The sequence below is a fragment of the Pristis pectinata genome, chromosome 2 (assembly GCF_009764475.1).
Source record: "Pristis pectinata isolate sPriPec2 chromosome 2, sPriPec2.1.pri, whole genome shotgun sequence".
Taxonomy (NCBI): domain Eukaryota; kingdom Metazoa; phylum Chordata; class Chondrichthyes; order Rhinopristiformes; family Pristidae; genus Pristis; species Pristis pectinata.
The window spans coordinates 120348846-120375485 of record NC_067406.1 but is presented as its reverse complement, the minus strand read 5'-3'; the positions used below and the strand labels follow the sequence as shown (position 1 = coordinate 120375485).

The following is a 26640-nucleotide window of genomic DNA, read 5'->3' as shown; positions in this document are numbered from 1 at the left end:
GAAAAGTTGAGGACGGTAGCATTCACCTACATCCTGCTGTGCACATTACTCCACCTCCTTCTTCAATATGCTCTCTAAGTCTACTCCACCACAAAACTCCTCAAATCAACCTACCCTAAAGGTAAATCTGTCCTTTTCAGCAAAGCACTTCCATACATCTCCATATGTTCAATCACCACAGACATTCAATTTGATCTTTATGCAATGTCTTGCCTCTCCCAAAATCACCCTTAACAAAAGCTCTCTATCCATCTTCTCTACACACTTCATGGCTTTCACTTAACTCCTTAGGATTTTTTTTGCCCTTTGTCTCCTCATCTTCTCCTCCATCTTCTTTCATTTCTTCAAAACTTGTTTCTTCAATCAAGCTTTTAGCCACCACCTTCTGATCTTTTACCTCCATTTTCTATATGACAAAGTGGTCACCCAATCTACGCACCCAATCTACACATCCCATTCCCATAATGACATGTCTATCCATGGCCTCTTCTACTGCCGCATTGAGGCCAGGCGCAGTTTGGAGGAACAACAGTTCATATTCCGCCTTGGGAGTCTCCAACCTGATGGCCTTAACATCAATTTCTCTAACCTCCGGTAACCCCACCCCTACTTTTTCTCCCGCTCCCCCCCCCCACTCCTTTGTCTTCCCATATTGGTATGGCTCCCTTCCCCCACTTTGATGACCTGCCCATCTCCCCTCCTCCTCTCCCCCATCCTTTATTCCATGGTCCACTACCCTCTCCTACCAGATTCCTCCTTCTTCCGCCCTCGGCCTCTTCTACCTATCACCTCTCAGCTTATTACATCTTCTCCCCCTCCCACTACCTTCCCCCTCTCACCTGGACTCACCTATCACCTGAACTCACCTATCCCCTGCCTGAGTGTACTCCTCCCCCTCCCCCCATCTTCTTATTCTGGCTTCTATCCTCTTCCTTTCCAGTCCTGATGAAGGGTCTCAGCCCGAAATGTTGACTGTTTATTTCCCTCCATGGATGCTGCCTGACCTGCTAAGCTCCTCCAGCACTTTTTGTGTATTGCTCCAGATTCCAGCATCTGCAGAATTTCTTGTGTGGCCTCTCCTCTAGTCAGCCTGTCCACACTCTGTGTCAGGAATCCTTCCTGGACACACCTAACAAATTCTGCCCCACCTAAACCTTTGCACTAAGGAGGTGCCAATCAATATTAGGGAAGTTGAAGTCTCCCATGACAACAACTCTGCTATTTTTGCACCTGTTATGGACTCAGTGAAAGTCCCTTTAAGATAGAGAGTGTGTGTGTAGGGCGTGCTTACGTCAATAGAAGATAAAGGACGTAATGACGTTGTTGAAGAGGTCAGAAGAAGAAGAAGAGAGAGAGAGAAGGGAGAGAGACACCAGCCTGCTTGTTTTCTCTATCGATGGATGAGAAACAATAACTGTGTTTACCACTGAAATCCATGTATGGAAGTTGGAAGTAATCCGGTGGAGTTCACTTTGTTGCTGACCTGTAGAAGGAAACAGGTATTTGTATGTGGACGACCACGGTTCGGATGCTTTTCGGGGTGAGGAAGTCACTACCGAGTAAACACTGAAGTGTCGTTTGGGTTCCATCGTGGAACATTTGGATTTCGTATGTACTCTCTCTATGTTTTTCTACATCTACATCTTATCTTCAGACAACGGTGGTTGTTGAAGAAGCCCTTGCTCATGTTTCACCTTATGGCTTGCGGAACTGAACTTTAAGAACCATTCAGGAACTGGGAGTTTTGGACTTTGTCACACACACACACGAAGAGTTTAGTTTTGGGGTTAACGTTCGAGGTTTAACATTTTTGAATTCTAACATACTAACATTTTTACTTTTATTTTACGTATTATCATAAGTAGTGATTAATAAAATAGTTTTTAACGCTGAATCATGCTCAGTGTGTTTCTTTTGTTGCTGGTTTGTGACAAAATTGGGGGCTCGTCCGGGATAGTTCCCAAGATTAACGAGTGTCGTCTGGGATCGTTCCCCAGATTGACAAGATTTTTGAGGGAGGTCTGATAAATTCTTTTTAATTGGCTTGTGTGTGTGGAAACCAGCAGCAATGGATATTAAGGCATTTTTGGAGTCACCAACCCAAAAGGGATTGGAGGTGGCGAAAAAGGATGATTTGATAAAGATTGCTACCAGGCTAAACCTTACAGAAGTAAAGCAGTCTATGAGAAAGGCAGATATTCAGAGACTGATAGCTGGCCATTATGTGGAAAAGAAGGTGTTTGAGAAGGAAGTGTTAAAACAGTTTCCTGGCAGTGAAATAGCAATTTCTGAGGCACAGGTGCAGCTGGCAAAGATAGAAGCTGAACGACAGCAAACCCAGTTAAAGATAGAGGCTGAACGAGAGCAAAATAAATTAGAAGCTGAACGAGAGCAAAAGAGATTAGAGGCTGAACGAGAACAAACCCAGTTAAAGATAGAGGCCGAACGAGAGAAATTAGAGGCCGAACAAAAGATAACTCAGATGAAGATAGAGGCTGATCTAGCAATGAAGCAGATGGAGCTGGATAACGAGGAGAAAAAGAGGCAGCATGAGTTACAAATGAAGCGTAGGAGTTCGGAATCTGATTCTGATGATGATTTTTCAGCCAGCAGGGAGGTTCGATTAGTCCCTCCGTTTGAAGAAGATCAGGTTGATCAGTATTTCCAACATTTTGAAAAGGTTGCTGTGAGTTCAAACTGGCCAAGGAAAGGATGGGCTCTTATGGTACAGAGTGTGATTAAAGGTAAAGCTCAAAAAGCTTATTCTGCTTTGTCTGTTGAGGATGCAGCTGATTATACCAAGGTAAAACAAGCTATTTTGAAGGCCTATGAATTGGTCCCTGAGGCTTATAGACAAAAATTCAGAGACTTGAGGAAATCTGCAGATCAGACTTATATGGAATTTGCCAATGGAAAGAGAATATGTTTTGAACGATGGTGCCTGGCTAAAAATGTAGATGGGGATTATGATAAATTGACAGAATTGATACTGGTGGAAGACTTTAAAAGATGTGTTCCAGCTGTATTAACAACATATTTAAATGAAAAGGCAGTGGAAACTTTACAAGAAACTGCTAGGTTGGCAGATGATTATGCTTTAACCCATAAATCCAAATGGGGACAACCTAAAACCTTTCAAAGGAGTTACAAAGACAATCCAGGGAAACCGGAGATTAAATTGGGAGGTAATCAAAAAGGAAAGGATGAAAAGAAGCCAGGGCTGGAGAAACCTGTTGAGCGTACTTGTTATTACTGTAGGAAACCTGGCCATGTGATATCTAATTGTGCCCTTTTGAAGAAAAAGAAGGAAGCTGGGCCCAATGCTTGCTTTCAGGCAATTAAAAATCAAAAAGGTTCAGGAGATGCTGTTAAAGATCAGTCCTTGCAATAGGTAAAAGCGGAAAAGTTGGAGGAGGTGAGAAAAGAATTCCGTTCGTATGTATCAGAGGGTTTTGTTTCACTGAATGATGAGTCACCCCAGGTGCCAGTGAAAATTCTTAGAGATACTGGGGCTAGTCAATCTCTCTTGCTGGACAGTGTTTTAAATTTTGGTGAAGAAAGTGACACTGGTGAGGTAAATCTAATACGAGGCGTTACAGGTGAGACCATGTCTGTCCCTTTTCACAGGGTGATTTTAAAGTCAAAGTTCGTAGAAGGACCAGTCGAGATAGGGATAAGACCTAGTTTGCCAGTGGAAGGAGTTTCTTTGTTATTGGGAAATGACCTTGCAAATGGAGAAAGTGATCCTGTGGTACGGTTAACAACCAAACCAAGGATTGATGAGTCTGAGGATGATCCAGATGTTTACCCATCATGTGCAGTGACTCGAGCTAGAGCTAAAGAATTAGCCAAGACAGACAGTCCGGTGCAGTCTGATGTAGTTCCTTGTGACAGTCCTAAACAGGAAGAAAATTTTGATGCCTTATCTGAGACTTTTCTGTCTTCAGTGGAGGATCAACATCCTTACAGTGAGCCTGAATTTAAAGATTTGTCTTTGTCAAGGAAGGATTTTATGGTGGAACAGACAAAGGACCCTGAGTTGACAGAATTGAAAGAAAAAGCACTCTCATGTGAGGAGATTGAAAAGGTGCCAACTGGATACTATGTCAAAAATGGAGTGTTAATGAGGAAATGGAGACCTCCTCATGTTCCTGTTACTGAGGAATGGGAAGTTATTCATCAGGTTGTTGTTCCAAAAGTTTATAGGGATGAGATTTTAAACTTGGCCCATAGTATGCCTTTGGGTGGTCATTTTGGTGTGAATAAAACTGTAGGGAAGATCTTGAAACAATTCTATTGGCCTGGTTTGAGAAAAGATGTGGTGATGTTTTGTCGAACCTGCCACACATGTCAGATGGTAGGTAAACCAAATCAAAAACCCCCTGTGGCTCCTTTGAAACCAATTCCTGCTTTTGGTGAACCCTTTTCGAAGGTGATTGTGGACTGTGTTGGCCCCTTACCAAAGTCTAAGACTGGAAATCAGTATTTGTTAACCATCATGTGTGCCACTTCTAGATTTCCAGAGGCAATACCCCTTAGAAATATTAAGGCCAAGACGGTGTCAAAGGCTCTTGTAAAATTTTTTACCTTGTTTGCTTTGCCAAAAGAAATCCAATCTGATCAAGGTAGTAATTTTATGTCAAAAATTTTTCAACAAATAGTCTATGAGCTGGGAGCAAAGCAGATTGTATCATCTGCATATCACCCAGAATCTCAAGGAGCTCTGGAGAGATTTCATTCTACTCTCAAAAATATGCTGAAGACTTATTGCTTTGAAAACACCAAGGATTGGGACGAAGGTATCCATTTACTTTTGTTTGCCGTTAGAGAATCGATCCAGGAGTCAATCGGATTTAGTCCGTTTGAGCTTGTGTTTGGACATAGGGTGAGAGGACCTTTGGAGTTGTTAAGAGAGCAATGGGTTAATGAGGAAGTTCACTTGAGTCTGTTGGACTATGTCCAAAAATTTAAAACTCGGTTGGAGAGAGTCTGCCAGCTAGCGAGAGAGAATTTGAAAACAAGCCAGATAAGAATGAAGACATATTTTGATAGACATGCTCGGCCTAGGACATTCGCAGTGGGGCAAAAGGTGTTGGTATTTTTCCCTAGCCAAAATAATCCCTTGCAAGCTCGCTTTTCTGGACCCTATGTTATTGAATCTCGAGTGACTGATGTAACATATATAATCAAAACACCAGATAGACGCAAGAAAACACAACTCTGTCATGTAAACATGCTAAAACCTTATTATGAGAGGGATTCAGTTGTGGCCTTGGTGGATGGTGTAAAGGTTGTTTCTAGAATGCCTGATGTTGATGTTGAGGAAGGCCAATTTAGACCAAATATTGTTCCATCGAAACTAAAAAACCAAAATATCCTGGAGAACCTTGAAACGAAGTTGGACCATTTACAAGTTTCACAAAAACAACAGATGAGAGAATTAATTTTAAAATTTAAAAATCTGTTCCCAGATGTTCCAAACAGAACATCGATAATTACCCATGATGTTGATGTTGGGGATGCAAAACCAATCAAACAACACCCATATCGAATGAATGTGGAAAAAAGTAAACTTGTTGATCAGGAAATAAAATACATGTTGGAAAATGATATTATTAGACATTCTACTTCAAATTGGAGTTCGCCCTGTGTTATTGTACCTAAACCTGATGGAACTGTTAGATTTTGCACAGATTACAGGAAAGTGAATGCTGTAACAAAGTCAGATGCTTACCCTATTCCTAGGGTGGATGATTGCATAGACAGAGTGGGAAAGGCAAAATTTCTTACAAAGATTGACCTATTAAAAGGGTACTGGTGTGTTCCATTAACAGATAGAGGAAGGGAAATTTCAGCCTTTGTAACCCCTTCTGGATTGTATGAATACAATGTTTTGCCATTTGGAATGAAAAATGCTCCGGCAACATTTCAAAGAATGATTAATTCAGTGATTCATGGGTTAAACCATACAGATGCCTACATTGACGACTTAGTGACTGGGAATGATACTTGGGAAGATCACATCTCTGCGTTAGAAATATTGTTTGAAAGACTTTCCAAGGCTAACCTTACAGTTAACTTGGCTAAAAGTGAATTTGGCCATGCCACTGTGACGTATCTTGGTTATGTTGTAGGTCAAGGCAAGCAAGCTCCTGTTCAGGCAAAAGTTCAAGCAATATCTGAGTTCCCTATTCCCACAGGTACGAGGACTGTTAGAAGATTTTTGGGAATGGTTGGATATTATCGAAAATTTTGTAAAAATTTTGCTGATATTGCTCTTCCCCTAACTAATCTTCAGAAGAAGGGAGTAAAGTTTGTTTGGACAGATTCTTGTCAAGAAGCATTTGAGAAGCTGAAAGCCATTTTATGCTACCATCCTGTGCTCAGAAGACCTGACTTTGAAAAGCCATTTTCATTAGCAGTAGATGCCAGTGATGAAGCTGCAGGAGCTGTGTTGTTGCAGAAGGGTGACCTTGATGATATTGACCATCCTGTAGCTTACTTTTCAAAGAAATTTAATGAGCATCAAAAGAATTATTCCACCATACAGAAAGAATTACTGTCGCTTGTTTTAGCCTTGCAACATTTCAGTGTATATGTTTGCACCGCTCAGAAACCATTGACTGTGTATACAGATCATAACCCATTGGTGTTTCTGAGCCGAGTCAAAAACAAGAACAGAAGGCTGTTAAACTGGAGTTTAATTTTGCAAGAGTTTGATCTCATGATAACTCACATTAAAGGCAAAGATAATGTGATTGCTGATTGTCTTTCCCGATGTTAAATGGGAAACATGTATCTATACTAATCTGATAGTCTGTAGTTGTGTAGCATGATAATTATTAACATTACTAACTGTATGCGCGGTTAAAATTTTCTTGGGAACATTTTTTTTTAGGTGGGAGGTGTTATGGACTCAGTGAAAGTCCCTTTAAGATAGAGAGTGTGTGTGTATGTGTGTGTGGGGCGTGCTTACGTCAATAGAAGATAAAGGACGTAATGACGTTGTTGAAGAGGTCAGAAGAAGAAGAAGAGAGAGAGAGAAGGGAGAGAGACACCAGCCTGCTTGTTTTCTCTATCGATGGATGAGAAACAATAACTGTGTTTACCACTGAAATCCATGTATGGAAGTTGGAAGTAATCCGGTGGAGTTCACTTTGTTGCTGACCTGTAGAAGGAAACAGGTATTTGTATGTGGACGACCACGGTTCGGATGCTTTTCGGGGTGAGGAAGTCACTACCGAGTAAACACTGAAGTGTCGTTTGGGTTCCATCGTGGAACATTTGGATTTCGTATGTACTCTCTCTATGTTTTTCTACATCTACATCTTATCTTCAGACAACGGTGGTTGTTGAAGAAGCCCTTGCTCATGTTTCACCTTATGGCTTGCGGAACTGAACTTTAAGAACCATTCAGGAACTGGGAGTTTTGGACTTTGTCACACACACACACGAAGAGTTTAGTTTTGGGGTTAACGTTCGAGGTTTAACATTTTTGAATTCTAACATACTAACATTTTTACTTTTATTTTACGTATTATCATAAGTAGTGATTAATAAAATAGTTTTTAACGCTGAATCATGCTCAGTGTGTTTCTTTTGTTGCTGGTTTGTGACACACCTTTCCAAAACTTGCCTACTTATCTGCTCCTCAGTGTCCTGGTGGCTATTGGGGGGGGGGGGGGGCCTATAGAATACTCCCAATAGAGTGATTGCTCCCTTCCTGATTCTGACTTCCACCCACACTGACTCAGTAGACGATTCCTCCATGACATCCTCCCTTTCTGCAGCTGTGATACTATCCCTGATTAGCAATGCCACTCCCCCACCATTGATTATGTTCATAAGTCCAGCTCTCTCATTATCAAATCACTCAATTTCCCTGACAGCATTACTGATAAACACCAACTTAAATATGACAATCGATTTATCCATGAGAGAGGTTGAATTTTAAATGCTCGTTAAATCATAAATAAATAAATCAAGAGCTGGTTTGTAAAACTTGACTCACCGCCAATGTGATCATATATCATTAATTAATTAATATTCCATCCTTGTTCTATCGAAGAATAGCTTTCATTGCTAAAGCAGGTTAAGATTTCAAAAGGAAAATTAAAATTTAATGAGTTGAATTCCTCTAGCTTCAGTTGTAGACTAATTGAAAAGTTGATCTTCTGTTCCCTATTTGTCTTCTGCTCTCTTTTGTTTTTCATCTACTCTATTTCCCTCATTTGTTTTTGTCTTTGCTTAATGTTAACAATGACAACAGATTTTATATTTTGCATCCTTTTCATTTAAATCACTAAAACTCTCTCTCCCTTCTTTTGTATAACTCCTGCTCTGTTTGCATAGTTCTGAAATACATAACCTTCTCTGCAAATATCAATCTCTCTCTTTTCCCATGGACTTTTATAGCCAGACAGTATGGGTCATTGCAACAATATGACAGTTATAAAGTGAATCAAATCTTTTCCTGAATGTTGAAGGGGGATCAATGATAGGAAAGTTGGGGATGTTGCCAAGGTTTTAAAAAAAAACTTACTTGCCAAAGAGCTGCCATCATCAATTAAATTTGGTCATTTTGGTTGTTAGCACTTATTGTTCTATTGTCCTCTAAGGAATTCCCATTTACGTTTATGAAGCTAAATATAGCCTTGACTTAAGGAGGCGGCAGGTCTGCTTTGTTTCATTTGTGAAAATTATTAATTAGCTGCTGTTTTAGAAAATTCAGGAGTATGGCATTAACTTGAATGTGTTGCAAATGGAATATTGCAACTTTCAGTAGTGCTAAATTTCCACTAAATCTGTAAAATTCACTGGCAGTAACTTTACGATGTACTTATCTTCTGTACATAAATGTCAAATTTAGTAATCGTTGGCTTTCACAGATTCAACAATCAAATTTGTAGGGAGGATTTCAATACTCTTCCTGATATTTAACACTGAAGAGGACAACCAGGCAAGTTCAAACTGCAAACATCTTCACAACGGAAAGATAATGGGCTGGATTACACAATTCTCTACAAAGGGACCGTGGAGAACCATTGACTTGCTGCAGTTCACATGCTAGCATGTTCCAGGCATGCTGGAGGTCTGTCCCTGGGCTCACAATTCAGTCATGGGGCATTCCGAGTTGAAGGCAGGATGCTCATTGTGTCTGGCCACTTTGTTTTATACCTGCCATTGCTGATGCACCTGAGGCAAATGGGCTGCAGACCTTCATTAAAATGGCAAGTAAAAGCAAGTGTTTTATTTCATTTAAATTAATATTTCAATTAAATAGTTTGTCTCAGTAAATTTATTTTACCATTCTATCAATAATAATTTTTAAAATGTTTTTCAAGCATTTTCTAAATATCTCTGATGGTCACAGATACTTGGAAACAAGCTGTCAGGAGGATATCTGGGCAGTCTGTGGACAGACTGCAGTTTCTATTGCCCAAGGCTAATCATCTCATGCGAACTGATCTGCTGCAGTAGCAATAGTTCATGGTCAACAGAAAACATGCAGATGCAAAATGCTAGTACTGCCTTGGGAGAAGCCTGGGGTTGAGTCTTAATGTGCAGGCTGGGTCGTATGAAATCCAGTTCAACAGCTTTTAAGCCTTCTTAAAAAAAGTTAATGATATATGAAGCTAATCGCAGCTGAGATATACAGGTATATGAAAAACAGAATTATTTAAGAAAGGGAGAGAGGAAACAGAGGACTTCTGACCTGTTAGTCTAACTTCAGTGGTGGGAAAAATGCTGGAATCTACAATGAAAGATACAATGATAGAAAATCTTAAAAATAGGATTGAGCAGAGTCAGCATGAACTGATATCATGACTCACTAATTATATGCACTTTTATTCTCTTTACTTAATAAAGGACATTATCGCCATAGGATGTATAGTGAAGCTTCACTAGCCTGGTTCCAGGAATGCTGTGTTTGACGTGAGGAGATAGAGGAGACTACACCTGTATTTTCCAGAGTTTAGAAGAATGAGAGGAGATATTTTTGAAACTTCTTACGGGGCTTTACAGGCTGGCTGCAAGGAGGATGTTTCTCCCCTGTCCGAGGAATCAAGAACCAGTCTCACAATAAGGTGTGGGTTGTTTAAGTCTGAGATGAGGAGAAATTTCCTCACAGAGTGTGATGAATCTTTGGAATTCTCTACTTTATAGGGTTCTGGGAGGCTGAGTCATTTAATTCATCCAAACCAGAGCCAGACAGATTTCTGAACATTAATGGAATAAGGGATAGTGCTGGAAAATATGTTTGATCTTCTATCCCAGCAATGATCTTGAGAAATGATGGAGTAGGCTTAAAGGACCAGATAGCCTACTCTTGTTCATTTTCTTTACATTTTAAGAAAAATGGATGAGCTCAGCATGACTCTAAAATAGAAGGGCAAATAATAGATTAAGAAGCAATGAAAGTACACAATAGGTTGTAGAATCAATCCATTTAAAATGTCATCTATCACATGTACGTGAATGTAAGCAGAAGGCATGAAACACTTAACAATTCAAGATTATCAAACAGCAAGCTAACTGAAATCATTCAAGAACTACCTAACCAAAATGTCCAAAATGGTACATGGTTGAAAAAATCCTGAAGGTTTTGCCAGGAACACAAAATTTATGATGGGTAAAATTGTGTGAGAAGGCCACAAGACAAAGGTATTTTAAAATTGGTATATATAAACCAAAGATAAAATAACACTGGATCTGATAAGAATATAGACACATCAATTAGTATTTTGAAAAGTGAAAGGCGAATTATTAGTCATGTTGGATTTACAAGATGAAAAACAAGGATAACACACTTCAAATTTAAAAAAAACTTTAAAGTAAACCAGTTGAATCTTTATTTATTTTTTAATTTATGAGATGTGGATATTTTTGGGAAGATCAGGATTTACTCCCATCCCTAATTGTTAATGTTCCATCCTAAATTGGTAACAGGTGTGGCTTGGTTGTTGAACCACCTCTTGAGCCATTGCAATACTGAAGAGTAAATATTCCACAGTGCTCCTAAGATCACAATTTTGATCTTGTGATATATTTCTGAGCCTGGACTTGGGAACTGGGAGGTGCTCTCAGAGAAGAACTGATGAAAGGTAATCAAGCAGAAATGTTAACACTGTTTCTCCATCTAAAGATCTGCTGAATATTTCCAGCATTTTCTGTTTATTGTTTCAAAAAGAGAACCAGCTTTGAATCAAACTGGCTTTGAATCAAATTTAGATTTTGAAAAAAAATGTTCACACTTCAATTAGCAAGTTCAAAAAGTTATTAATTTCCTTCACTGAATGCAGAAGTTTTCTATTAATGACAGTGCATTTAAAAAACCCATAACAAATTGTGCATGAAAGTATGCCTAAAATTACATTTCACTGAGGCACAGTTCTCCTACAACACGCAGTTAAGGAAGAGTATTCTAAATGTGGTTTTCCCCACGCAAAGTGTGCAATGACTAAACTTCTGCTTTAGAATGGTAACAGAGAAAACTAATCTGATAACTTCATTGATTGTATTTGAAAACCACTCAGCATTTCATCAGTCTATGCCTCAAAGGCGGCACTTTAGAAATATACAAAAATACAACTACAGCTGAAACAAATAGTATGTTGAATGTCTGGAAAACACAGTTTGAGACATTTCACAGGATTGATTTCACTGCCAGATTTCAAAGAGGAGAATTAAATTTGGTATTTAACAATCAACATAATTAATGGTTTTTAAAGGCTAATGGAAGCATTAAAGACAGTATTAACAGTCTTATTGAAAAGAACTAGTAACTAGCAGCGCTGTTATCAGTTTCCTATTATCTCTTGCAAAGGTCAACAAAAAGCACCAACACATTCTGCATCCAGAATGCAGCTATACAAAATAACCCCCTTAATACCTTGCACAAATGATCCAATATTATACCTTTCATAATAGTGATCCTTAAATAAAAGGACAACGAAACTGAGAATTATAAAATCAAACGATATAAACTTCTGAATTTAATGATACAAATGGTCCCTGGTTAGAACCTTCAATTCTGGTATGTCATTTTGTAAATGCTTTATCTGCAGTTAGCTTCCCAATGACAGCAAGTAATAATAGTGTTATTTATTTCAGGATTTGTTTTAAATTAAAGCCTACCATTATGACTGAATAAAATAAACTATTCAAAAAAGCCAGATGCCAGAGTTTAAAAGAAAAAAAAAATCCAGAGAAATCTGGCAGTTTGAGGGTTAGGGCGGCACAGTGCCGGGGCTAGTGGAGCTGCTGCCTCACAGCTCCAGTGACCGGTTTTTGATTCTGACCTCTGGTGCTGACTGTAGTAGTTGCACTTTCTCTGGGTGCTCAAGTTTCTTCTCACATCCCAAAGACAAGCAGGTTGGTAGGTCAATTGGGCACTGTAAATTACCCGTAGTGTGTAGGTGAGTGGTAGAATCTGGGGGAAGGTGGGGGGGGGGAAGGTGAGGGGAATGTGGGAAAGAATAATGTGGGGAATGGAAATATTGTCAATGGGTGCTTAATAGTTGGAATAAAATCAGAAAATGCTGGAAAAACTCAGTGTCAGGCAGCATCTGTGGAACCCCTTCATTTGAACTTGAAATATTATCTATTTCTCTTTCCACAGATGCTGCCTGACCTGCTGACTTTTTCCAGCTTTTTCTGTTTTACTTCAGGTTTCCAGCATCTGTAGTTTTTTTTTGTATTTTCATTTATGCTTGATGTTTGGTGTGCACTTGGGCCTGTTTCGGTGCGGTATGACTCTATGAGTTCCGATGCATGTGGAGATAATCCCTCTTGACTGGATGAAGGGGTAAGCAAACAAACAATGCAATTACATTAAAAATGCTGAGAAAATTGTATTTTATACTAATCCAGATATTATTTAATAATTTTAGTTTAGTGCCCTTAATAAAATTCTTCCAGATTTAGCATTAAGTAATGGAGGGTGAAAATAAACCATAACAATGGAATTGGGTGAAAAGTGGACCTACCCAAGCAATGTTTTGATTCCTAATTACATTGGAGAATTCCCTACATTTTCTGTTTTATATTAAAAGGTCAGGTTTTAATTTACGTATCCCTTCACTTTTCCTTCTCTTAAATCAATATTTCTACTCTTATGTATTTTGTTTCCTGTACCCAACTGGAAACTTAATTCACCCACTCTAACTAGTGTTTATTTGTCTCTCATTCTTCTGCTTATTTCTCAATTTGATTAAGGAAATATGCAGTTGTTTATCCTGATCAGTTAGGCCCCAAGTGCTGAGCTTCCCTCAGTGCACCATTATCAACTCAAACTTTCAGCAATTGCTACAGAATACTTCCAATCCTAAATATGTGAAAACTAGTATTGTATGATTTACTCTGAAATTTGATATATTTGTGTTCAGGGAGGGATGGCTAATTCTTGATGCACACCAACTCTATTAAATGATCATTGGGACATCAACATGTTTCACAACAAGACAGACATGCCTCAGTGAATGTCCAGCAATACCAATAAATTCAACAGAAACACAATTATGACCATGAAATTCCACACCACAATAAAGGGATGGCATGGACATAAAATAATTAAGTAAAACAATATTCAAATTGTATTATACAAAACTAAAAATTCACTGGATTGAAGTTCTATCTTGACTGTATGGGCTGGAATCCAATTGAATGAACTGTCGTCATGATTTTTCTTGCAATGATTTCAATGGAATGAAACCTGACAGATTCTATAAACTAGTGGATGGACAATCTACTTCAGATTACTGATGATGCCATGCAGACAAATATTCAGCCCACTTTATTGTTGACACCTGGGAATAATGTATAAATGGGTCTATGACAAAGAGCAACATTTTAATCTTTATTTTTTGGCTCAAATATACCTGGATTGGACCTGGAGTACATGATAAGACACGTTCTATGTTCTCAGTGGTTACTTCCACATCATTCACAGCAATTAGAGCATCACCTGATGGAGAGAAGACCAATGTTATTACTTGTATTACATGAACAATTTAAAGAAATTTGTGCTGTCAGATAATCAACTGTTAATTTAATCTTCTACTATTTTCCCCAAATTGGGATCTCAACAGCCTTCTTATTTTGAGGCAATACTCAATATAGTCAATTGTAGATGGTAAAAGAAACTGCATTCTCAATTTGAATTATTTACTGGCAAACTGCTAGGAAACTAGTAAATAATCTAAAAACGATACCACAATAAGTATAACGTCGGCCAAACTATTTCTGAGTGCTTTCACTTAGTTGATTCAAGCATGTCATTAGCAGAATCACAGGATCAGATTATATGATCCTCTTAGCCAGTAACTGATGTACAGACTGAAAATAATGTGGAAGTGCTATGGGTGACAGATTAGCTATAACAAAAGGTAAAGGTAATTATTCTGAATGGAGTAAGGTAGAATGCCTATGCCGAGCCTATTTTGATTCATTAGAGTAAAACTCTGATAATCGTACCTTCAGGACTATGGTAGTACTGGACTGGCAGATTTCCAAACAATTGGAAACATTACTCCTATTATATACTTTTAACTATTTTTTTTAAAAAAAGGAGTTATACAGTTGCAGAGAAAACTTTCCAGTGAACCAGGTGAGTTTAAGGGGAGCACTGGAATGGGTCTCAGCGAGTGTAAAGTGAGTGTGGAAACTGGGCCCCTGTGTGTTTCGAGTGAACGTGGAGACAGGGTCCCAGTGTGTTCAGAGCAAGTGTGGGAAGGAGGCCCCAATTAGGTTAAAGTGAATGTGGGAAGGGGATCCTGGAGACCCTGTTCCCAAACCATCAGGATTTTTGAACAGTAAAATAGCAGATTATTAGAGTTTTAGTGCATAATATACTGAATATATTACTGACTTGGATTTTGGAATAGATAACTATCAACTCTCAAAGATCATGCCAACCCTACATAACATAGAAGCATGCAACAGCATTCAGGATAATATAAAACTTGCAGACTGGGCTGTCCCTTTTTGTATTTCAGCTCATAATCACCTTACATTGCAACTGTTGACTCTTCTTTTGGGAGAAATTACTTCAAATTTAACAAAAAGAACCCATCTCCGTAGCCTGACCTGAAAAATGATCTCTTCCAGCAACTGAATTCCATTCTGTCAGCAAGAAATAAGAAATTTTGCAATCACACAAGACCTGCAAAAATCATTCTTGGTAACGTTGCCAAGGTTAGATTTGCATTAAGTAAACCAGTGATGTGTATTCAGGGTTTGAAAATGTTTTGTCCTTGTTTTCACTTTAGATTGAGGGTATTTTTCTGTTTTAATTTATTAGCATTCAGTAAAAAAAAAACACGTATTTTTGTTTACTAAAAAAACACTTGACAAATGGCATTAATGATCAAAACCTGACTAGATTCACCACTGAGGAAGTAAAGGGCTAAAAACTGTCACCATACCTATAGCTGATAGAAAAAATACCTTGCAAGCAAGAGCACGCAAGCTGCTGACTCAATGGATAAGGTGTTAATTACTTTGTCCGGAACCTTGGTTTCAGTCCCGTTATGCTATACAATAGGAGTACTGGGTGCAATAAACAACGAGTGAGAAGCTTGTCCTAAACAATGAGGGGTGATACCTGCCTTTGAATTTCTTGATTATAACTCAATTATGCTGGACAATAGGTGCGATGTCTGTCTCGGGATCTCTCTAGCTTGACCGAAACTTGCGGCGCCACATGCGTTAAGTGTGCATGACAATATCTGTATAAATTTCTGTCTGCTCCTTTGTACGAGGAGACCTTGGGAAGCAACTCTTAACGAGTGCTGAAGAGACCTCTCCTCAGTGGTGCACTGCTAATAAACGCGTTTTATCGAATCGAACTCGTGGCACTGTGTTACTTTACAGCGGACAGAAGTGAGACCTTAATTCCGAGACGACAATTTGGCGAGCCAGCCAGGAGTCCAAGACGAGGTTTCGGAAGCAGCATGAGCGATCGACGGGGATAACGACTACCTGAGGCGGAAGGGCCCACAAGGTACGATTCACCTTGATCCTTCTCAGGGAGTTGGACACCTGATCGATCCCTTCGCTTGTCGAATATCCTCTGGCGGACTCCTCACGAACCTGTCCGAGTGCCACAGGTAAGAGGGGTTCGAGTCCCCAGTTAAGTTAATTTTGTGTTCAGGGTTCGAGTCCCCAGTTAAGTTAATTTCGTGTTTGGGGTTCGAATCCCCAGTTAAGGTAATTTCAGGTTCGGGGTTTGAGTCCCCAGTTTCATTAGTTTCGCGTTTGGGGTTTGAGTCCCCAGTTTCATTAGTTTCGCGTTTGGGGTTCGAGTCCCCAGTTTTGGGTTTGGGGTTCGAGTCCCCAAGTTCGGGTTTTAAGTTTGTGAATTTCAAGGTTTTGAGCTCTAAGTTTTGAGATCGGTTCTCTGGTACTACCACCCTGCCTCAGACCAGTTCTTAAGAGGGGAAATCCCCCACAGGAAGGTCAGGAACCTGAAGTAGGTGAAGGAAAGAGACCAATCTTATAGATAATCGCAGCGATTTGTACCGTATGATCGGGAAGAAAACAAAATGGGACAAACTCTCGATAAGTCTAGTTCCAATACCCCACTATCTAAGTTACGTAAAGACGATCCAAAGAATGAGAGTAACTTCCGTAAATTATCGGCATGCCTCAATAAAAAATTGGGAAATGAAATATGGCCATTGGGGGGATCTTGGGATGTGGATAAGTGCCTAAAAGCAGAAAGGGCGATTTGGGAGCGCAATACGGCGGAAAAATGGAAAATATTAATGTCTACTTGGAGATAAATGGCCAAAGACCTAACAAATAAATCTAAACAGAATAGTTGGGAACATAATGCGCGCAGAAGGGGAATTAGTGTGTGTGATGAAAAGGGAAATCCTAAGAGTTGGGAAGTCCTGAAGTCTCAGTGCGGAAACCATGATGCTAAGAGGAACAGAAGCGAGAGAGTAAGGAAAAATGTAGGAATAAAAATAAAAGAAATAAGGATAAAGTGGAGGTACCTCCCGACATGTCTGGCATGCCCCTGTTGTTCCAAAGTAATGATACGGACGAAAATGAGGAGGATTGGATGGTCCGACCCACAGCCACTACCCCTCCCCCCCCACCCCCATTTCACTGCCGCCCCTGTATAATGCGACTAGTCTGCAAACCATTCTGCTCTCACCACCAACGACTGCTAGCCAAGTCCCACCCCAAGGACAATTCCATGGCCCTATTGCGTCCCAAACCAGGAATCAGCTTAGACGGAGAGAAAGCCCGCATACAAGCGGCTCTAAGGCCACAGACAAGCGACGGAACTTTTTGGTAAGGGACAGACCTTTAGTAGATTCTCAGACACCGATTCTGACTCTGATTCTACCCCTGATTATGACGACCCTAAACATCCTGGCCCACCACCTATGTTGAATAAGGTAAAGGGAGCCAAGGTTAAAAAACAATTCCCCAACAGGAGTGTTCCTAATCCTGATCCAACCCAAGCGAGCGCTAATCCTACGATCCAAATCTACACCCCTTAGAAGCCTCAGGAGATGTGCCTAATCATGAGTCAGGCGCCCAACCCTAAAACCAACCCGGAGGATTTCATAGATTATATGATTGGAACAATTCAGATGTACCAGGCCACCCCCCAAAGACCTTTTCAGTCTTCGTTGCATGGCCCTTACAACTAATGAGGCGGAAAGGTGGAAAGAACACCTGGGAAACTATGTGGACTGGACAGCCTTTCAGGCAGCCGTCTGGCCTCAGGACCAGGTAACCACCATTAGAACTGCCCTTCGCAAAACCCTCCAACAACCTATTGACATAACTAAGGTTTTAGAATGCCGACCGAAACAGGGTGAGGACGGCCCAGATTTTTGGGACCGTTTCTGTTCACTTTACGGTACCTATGCAGGGGACGATGCCCACAACAGAGGCAATGCCTCCCCCCAGTTTAACGCCCTCCTATTACAATGTATTCCTAAGGGAGTGGCGTCAGCTATCTGCACTAATAACATGAATTGGCCTGACCATACACGACAAGCCATGAGGAGAGCCCTAGTCCACTTCTGGAGTAATGGACGCGATTCAAAAGCCACAAGGGTAAAACAGAAAATGGTCCAGAGACCCGCTCGGCCCCGACCTCCCTACTCCGATAGTACGGGATATCAAATGGAATGGCAGTTTTGTGTTCCAGGAGGGGTTGACCGGCCTGGTAAAGGATATCCACTGTACCCCAACGACGCAAGAGCCCCAGCGTATGGGCCCCCTTGTGAGCCACCACCACCCCCTCGTAACTACCCAGGACCCAGGGGACTCCAACAACCTGCACCGGCGAGCGTCTGCCGATGGCGGTAGTGGGGGCACCTGACCATTGGCAGCGGGACCGCCCCCACTACCGCCATCGGCAGACTAGACTCCCGGTAGACAACAACCTTTTTCAACTAACAACCTGTTTTCTGCCTGACTAGCTGTGGGGAGTAGCCATTCCATGTACCCTACCCTCACTGATAACCCAGATATGAACCCATCGTCAATTTCTTAGTTGAGGGAAAGCCGATCCCCTTTATGATAGACATGGGGGCAAATACCTTGACCCTCGAAGCTCCTTGTATTGCCCAGCATGATTTTAAACTGTCCACTGCCTCAGTTCCATTGAGCGGGCTGGAGGGACAGGAAAGATCCTACCCCTTAACTGAACCTTTACAAGTGAAATTTGGAGATCGGGAATGTCTGATCCAATTCACAGTAACCCCAGACCTAGGGGTTAACTTGGCCGGGAGGGACCTGCTCTGCTCCCTCCGACTCAAAATACAATGCCTGGATGAAGGAATTACCATTACTGGCCCTAAACCCCATAGGATCCTCTGGATTTACCAGCCTCCTCAGTGATGGACGGTGAACTTCACGAACGGAGATTTTGACCCACCCTTGAAAACCCCTGACCCGCATGTGACGCTAGCTTATGACCCCACAGGGGTCCCAAGAGAGCTAGAAGGGTTGTATGCTCCCTTCCTGGATAGCATGGTGACTGTCACTATTTTAGGGGAAGTAGTGGGTAAGGAGGGGGCAGCACTTTTAGTTCCAGTGCCTAATGAATTGTGGAATCAGTCAGGCTTAATGCCCCCTCACATTATGAGGGTCATAAACCGAAGGAGCTGGGATTCCTAACCCACCAGCTTGAGGCACAGGCAGACACTGGCCTTTATGGGATTTCCCAGATACTGCCAGAAGGGACCCTGACTTATTACCTCACCCTTTTCTCTATGACAGGCTGTTTACGCCACCATCAGCCCCACCGACTCCCTTCGGACGAACCAACCCCCAATTTATGGGCCACGTCGAAAGCTGAGGTAGGATTCACCCCAGTGACCCCAGTCCAAATCCATGTAAGACCGGGAGCACAACTGCCTTCCGTCCCACAGTATCCACTTTGGAGAGAGGCAGTTGACAGAATGACCCATTTAATAGATTCATTCTGCAAACAGGGCATTCTGATTCCTTGCCAATCACCTTGCAACACCCCCATTTTACCCGTCCCCAAAACCGGACGGACGGAATGGCACCTTGTACAAGACCTGCATAAGGTCAATGAGATAGTGGAGCCACTACATCCTGTGGTCCCGAACCCAGCCACCATTCTCAGCAGCATCCCTGCCAACTCCTGTATTTTTACTATTATCCCCTTATCTCCCGACTCGCAGTACCTGTTTGCTTTCACCTTCCAAGGTCAGCAATACACCTGGACGTGGCTCCCGCAAGGTTTTATACACTCTCCGACTATTTTCTCCCAAGTTTTGCATAAACAACTCCAAGGGTTGCAACTTTCTGACAAATCCACTGTTGTCCAGTATGTCGATGACCTTTTATTGGCAAGTCCCTCGGAGCCCGCCAACATCGCGGACACCAATAGACTACTTAATGCACCCGACTCTTGGAGATACGTAATACCTCCACAGAAAGTAAAACGAACCCAGCGTCAGGTGAAATTTCTGGGGACCCTCTTAAGTGCTACCGAGCGGCGGCTCGCTCCTGAATGTATTGCGCCCATCATTGCTACCTCACCGCCCGCTACCCTGAAGGGTATGCGCGCCTTCCTAGGTTTAGTAAATTTCTGCAGGCAGTGGCTACCTAACGTAGCCATCTTTACTAAGCACCTCACCCCCCTGGCTTCAAGCCAGTCAGTGGGACCTTCTGAACTTACGGAGGAACAAAAAGAGGCCTTTGATAAGCTCAAGCAGGCCCTTGCCAGTGCCCCGGCCCTGGGACGCCCTCTATATGACCGCCCATTTCAGCTTTTTGTGAATGTTTTGGAGGACTGCACTACAGCTGTCCTTACTCAAACCCACGGGGATAGAAAAAGACCGGTGGCATATTACTCCACTCGGCTGGACCCAGTTGTCAGGGGGCTCCCGCCATGCTCACAGATGCTTCCAGCCATCTATTCCCTAGTAACAGCAGCCTCCAATATAGCTCTGCAACAGTCAGTAGTTGTTTATTCCTCCCATACTGTAATGGCACTCCTAACCTCTCATCAGACGCAACACCTTACCCAGGCCCGCTTAAACAGACGTGAGGTAGCGTTCCTGAATTACCCACTCCTCACTTTTGCCTACTGCACCACCATTAACCCTGCCACCTTTCTAGAGGCCCCACCGGAGGATCTTGCAGAACCACCACATGACTGTTTAATGTGTAACCACTTTTTGACTATACCCCATCCGGACCTTTTGAATAAGGCCTTCCAGTCAGCAGACTTAAACCTGTACGTCAACGGTAGTTCCTCCGTTTTCAAACAGGGAACCCGCCTTTGCGGCTATGCCATAGTAAACAACTCCCATGTTGTGGAGTCTGCATCTTTGCAGCCCCCAGTCTCTACCCAAAAAGCAGAACTCTTTGCCCTGACCAGAGCTTGTATCTTAGCCAAGGACAAAATAGCTAACATCTTCACTGATTCCCACTATGCTTTTGGAGTTGCCCATGATTTTGGCCAACTCTGGGCATACAGGGGATTTTTGACCTCTACAGGTAGCCCCATACAGAATGCGGCTTATGCAAAGAACCTCCTCCAGGCCATCCTCCTAACAAATTGGCCATCATTAAATGCTCGGCTCACCTTTCAGACGCCTCCCTAGTAACACAGGGCAATGACAGGGCAGACGCAGAGGCTAAATTGGCAGCACACCAGGGGTCTAAAATAGTTTCAACTGCCAAAGATAACAATGCAGGGCACCCCAGACATGGTCACTGTGCAGCACTTACAGGGAGACGCCCGACTCAGAGAAACAAATGTGGAAGGCGCACAGGTGTACGCACTCTGCACCACACGGCCTCTGGATTACTCCAGTCGGTCAAGTATGTATACCTGATTCTTTGTCACCGATGCTTATTGACTGCCTACATTCTGACACCAACCTTGGCAAGGAGGGAATGAGTAACATTTTACTACGTACCTGGTGGCACCCCAGATTGGAGAAAGCAGCACAAGGCAAAATACGATCGTGTTTGATATGTCAACAAACCAATGCTGGGAAAGGGGTGAGGTGCACCCCAGGCAAAACCCCTTTGCCAGGTGGTCCTTTTGAATGTATACAACTTGACTTTATTGAATTACCGCGTGTACGTTGTCATAAGTACTGTCTCGTTATCGTTGATGTATTTAGTAGATGGATTGAAGCTTTTCCAACCACCAACAATAAGGCCTCAACAGTGGTGAAGTTATTGCTTACAGAGGTTATACCAAGGTTTGGGGTACCCCGACAGATAAGTTCAGACAATGGTCCCCACTTCATAGGGAAAGTAAATAAGGAATTGTGCGAGGCACTGCATAGCAAACAGCAGTTCCACTGCACCTACCACCCTTAGGCAGTGGGTATATTAGAACAAGCTAACGGCACCCTGAAGAATAAACTAACTAAATTAGTATCAGAGACGGGTCTAAATTGGCTGAAGGTTCTCCCCTTAGCATTATATCTCATGAGAATTACCCCCCACTCGGCCACCGGGGTGTCGGCTGCTAAAATCGTCTATGGACGCCCGGGAAGAACCCCATGGGACACTGACACCCAGCCCCCCACCCAGGTTGACCTTAATATCATGGGGGATGAACTACAAAGGTATTTCAGACAACTTATGTCCTCTCTAAAGTTTCTTCATTCACAGGTGGAGAGTGCCTTTAAACCACTAGAAGGACAGAATGCGGAACTGCCTGACCTGGATATCGGAGATTTGGCACTGATACGAGATTAGGAGCACCCTAAGCTCGGACCTCGGTGGAAGGGCCCCTTCCAGATACTACTACAAACTCCTACAGCCGTGAAAGTACAGGGCCAGGAACGCTGGATTCATCTGAGTGACTGTAAACGATGGCCGCCGGAAGAAAGATGATATTTCTTAGATTCAGACTCCTTACCATTACTAGTACTCTTGTGTGGGCATTAGAGGATAATTTGTTTTACAAAGTACATATGCAGCTACATGGGAATCGCACCATTTGCTACCCCTTGGCAGAATCAGTGGAAGGCCTTTCTGTAGCCACACCAAGCTGGAGCCCCAGGGCCCTCTTAAAGTACGAACACTCAAAAACAAAGTGTATTGGGGAGACGGGAACTTACGGGAGGGTGCTGCCGGGAAAATGCTTGCAAAGAACAGTAACAGGTCCTAGTAGCACAACCAACCACCAGTCCTTCTCCTGCTGCTTCACTGGTAAAGGATGGGGTTATGGGATAGTGATCATACAGCATACGTTATCATGTGCCAACACTACTTGTACAGAGAGAAAATGTGGATTTAAGGGGGGATGGTTTAGGTGTGAGTGCGCTGCCACTAGGTGTGTTATGTTACTTGCAGGGGAGTGATGGGTTTGCGGGGAAGGGAATGGGACCCACGTGAAATTGTCCAATGTCTCTTTAGAATGGCTAACCAGGGAGAATTACCTAAGGGAGCATGGTACAAATGTTGTTAGAATCTCTTGGTATTCTCAGATGCCCAGTTCACAGCAATCGGGTAATGTAACCTGTTACCGGGCTAAGGAAGGGTATGTGTTCCTCTTTAATGGTACTTACACTACCGCCACCCCCACTCTGCCAGCCTGGTTTACAATGGGAACGATCGGGCTGGTCACGGTCCCCTGCCCCCAGAAGTCTCATGTCCGACTAAGACTTGTGGTGCGGTCAGTTAGTGAGGAGTTCTGTGAGGACTGGAGGGATCCTATTACGTTGGGATCTCCCTTATCATCGTTAGGCTATGGGTTTCTGAGTACTCTCTCTCTGGGGAGGGGGGGGGGGGGGGTTCGGCAGGAACTATAGCCGCAAAAAACCGGAACTACCTTATTTGTGGACTGGCCGCGCTGGTAAACAGTACTATGAAGGGCCTGGAGGCAGAGAACCGGGAACTGGCGGAGCTTCAACTTTATGCCCAGCAGACCCAGTATGCTATGGACTACCAGTTGGCTCAGCAAGGAGGAGTATGTGCCATAGTAGGAGACAAATGTGTCACCAATGTGAGAGACAGTCCTACAACATTTCCCATGCCACTCAGGAGCAAGTAGATAGCTTTAGGCAGGGACTTACAGGAGGGTCAAGTTGGTTGGGGTGGCTACTAGGAGGATAGTAGGCATCATACCTGCTGCACGGAGCAGTGGGGCTAATCGTTATTATAATAGTATGCTGTGTGGTGCTGGCCTGTCTAAATACCTGTTGCAAGGTCCTTATTAATAAACTTTTGGCCCCATTCTCGGTGCCACTCTAGGTAATCATGTAATGATAAAGAGGGAATGAGGAAATAAAGGGTTAGAAACTGTCACCATACCCGAAAGCTGATAGAAAAAAATACCTCGCAAGCAAGAGCATGCAAGCTGCTGACTCAATGGATAAGGTGTTAATTACTTTGTCCAGAACCTTGGTTTCAGTCCCGTTATGCTAGATAATAGGAGTACTAGGTGCGATAAACAACGAGCGGGAAGCTTGTCCTAAGCAATGAGGGGTGATATCCGTCTTTGAATTTCTTGATTATAACTCAATTTTGTTGGACAATAGGTGCAATGTCTATCTCGGGATCTCTGTGGCTTGACCGAAACTCACGGCACTGCATGCATTAAGTGTGCGTGACAATATCTGTATAAATTTCTGTCTGCTCCTTTGTATGAGGAGACCTCAGAAAACGACTCTTAACGAGTGCTGAAGAGACCTCTCCTTAGCGGTGCACTGCTAATAAACACGTTTTATCGAATCGACCTCATGGCACTGTGTTACTTTACAGTGGACAGAAATGAGAATTTAATTCTGAGGCGACACCAGCACAAATAATAACATTTATGGGCTAGTTGAGAGTTTACCTTAGAGCTGCTAACAGACTGTAGATAAGCAGATCAAAATGCAAGGCAAAAAATGTCCAGAGGTGGAAGATTTGAAAGCTATGCTTCCAACTCTACACTTACATGTTTTCTCAAATTATTCCTACATTGCATTTCAAAATGTTTGTAAAACATCTAATACTCCATTGATGTGTAGAATAGGTTTGGTCACTTTTAAGTTCATCATCAATATAAGCAAGTGAAACAATTTTTTTTACCTTGAGGGAAAAAAAAATAAATGGCAGGAATAATTAGGGTAACTAAAGGCTTGGCAATAAGGATCAAATAAACGCAAATATTCTGGATATTTAAGAAAACCCAGTTTTCACACAAGGTATTAATGAAACAATGAATTTGAAGTGTTACACAGCAGATTGCTATTTGGTGAATGTCCCTTTAAAATATAGTACACACTACTACTCTACTGTGTGTGGTGTCATCACAACAACATGATAACGTGCGGATGTTTTTTCACTCAGTGAGGGGGAGGAGGGGACTGGGACTGACTGTCTCTGTATCGATGGATGAAAAACAATAACTGTGTCTGTCACTACAATCCACATATGGTTATTGGAGCAATCCAGTGGAGTCCACTTTGTTGTTAACCTGTAGAGGGAAACAGGTATTTGTGTGGACGGCCACATCCCGAATGCCTTTTGGGGTGGCAGATACTTCAGAACAAAGCAATGGAGATCATCAGTGATTGAGGTGTCATATGGGTTCCATCATGGAACATTTGGATTTTGTAATTTCTCTCTATATTCTCTCTACATTTTCTCTTCAGTCAACGGTGGTTTTGCAAAAGCCTTTGCTCACATTTCACCTCATGACTTCCTGAACTGAACTTTGAGACTTATTTCTGGACTTGGAGTTTGGGAATTTGCCCCACACACCGAGTTTAGTTTTGGGGTTAATGTTTAATATCTAACGTTTTTACTTTTCTTATTATTATTATAAGTAGTTATTAATAAAATAGTCTCTAACACTTAACATGACTCAGTGTGTTTCTTTTGTTGCTGGTATGTAACAGAAGAGATAGTTTCAATTTAATATTCTACCTTAAAGCTTTGGAAAAACACTACCTCATTTGCAAATATTAAATTGTTTTGTTTTTTTTAAATATTACAATATTGAACAGAATAGCTGTGTTTCAGATTAAGTTTAATCTTAACTTTCAGGCAGGATGTCAGGATTGTGTCACCATCCAATACACCTTTCCCTCCCATTTCCAAATCCTGAAGGACCATTCCTTTCACAATGCCTGGATACACTCTTCCATCTCCACCAATACCCATTTCTACTTTCTTGGCATCTTCTATGTAATTGCAGGAGAGATAACACCTACCCTTTTACCTCCTTCCTCCCAGTCATTCAGGAACCCAAATACTCCTGAAAAAAAACCAAAATAAAAAACTGCAGACACTGGAAATCTGAAACAAAAACAGAAAATACTAGAAACACACAGCAGGTCAGGCAACATCTGTTGAAAGAGAATTAGATTTAATTCTTCAGGTCAAAGACCTTCCATCAGACCTCTGAGGAAATATCACCAACCTAAAGTTTTAACTAAATCTCCCTCCACAGATTTTGCCCAACTTGTTGAACATTTCCAGGATTGCCTTTCTTAAAAAAAAATCATATTTCTAGCATGTGCAGTTTTTTGCTTTTAGCTCCCTCTGACCAGTCATAGGCATCCTAGTGTAGGATGCTGAGGACAGGTCAGAGTGTAGTTTGACTCGGTACATTTCAGTCTTCCAAAATTGGCACTGATTTCAACACTTTCATACAATCAATCATTGTGGTCTTGTATCTCCCATTTCCAGCTTTTTTTTTTGTCCCCTCTCTTCAGGCATTTCAGATATCATGTTCCACTCCAAGCTGTACCTCCTCCAGATATAGATTTACAAGCTTCTTTCAGCCAGCATCATCATTACTTTCACCATTAAATCTCCTTGCCACCATCTATCCGAAATCTCCTCTGCCTTTCTCCCTCTCTCTGCAATCTAAAACCTGTTTCATTTCTAACCTTCCTCAGTTCTGATGAAAGTCAGAAGAAGAAATCCATCAGGAATATTAAAAGGAAAGGTCTATCAATAAATCTACGATTGTGACACCCAAAGATAGCTCAAAACACCAGTAAGATGGCATTGACTACTGTCATACATGGCAGCTTGTACAATTTGAATCTTCTAATATTTGCAGCAGGCACAGTAGCGTAGTGGTTAGTGTAATGCTATTACAGCACCAGTGACCCGTGTTCAATTCTGCTGCTGTCTATAAGGAGTTTGTACATTCTTTCAGTGTCTGTG

At 41.9% G+C, this 26640-nt stretch overlaps 1 protein-coding gene across 2 annotated transcripts in view; it reads right to left on the bottom strand.

Moving 5' to 3' along the window:
- Positions 1-26640, bottom strand: part of intu (inturned planar cell polarity protein) — an 81092-nt gene that overhangs the window by 31527 nt on the left and 22925 nt on the right. For both annotated transcript variants that reach the window (XM_052044608.1, XM_052044602.1), the window contains exon 3: positions 13881-13966. In XM_052044608.1, the coding sequence (XP_051900568.1) occupies positions 13881-13966 (86 nt within the window). The remainder of the gene's footprint in view (positions 1-13880; positions 13967-26640) is intronic.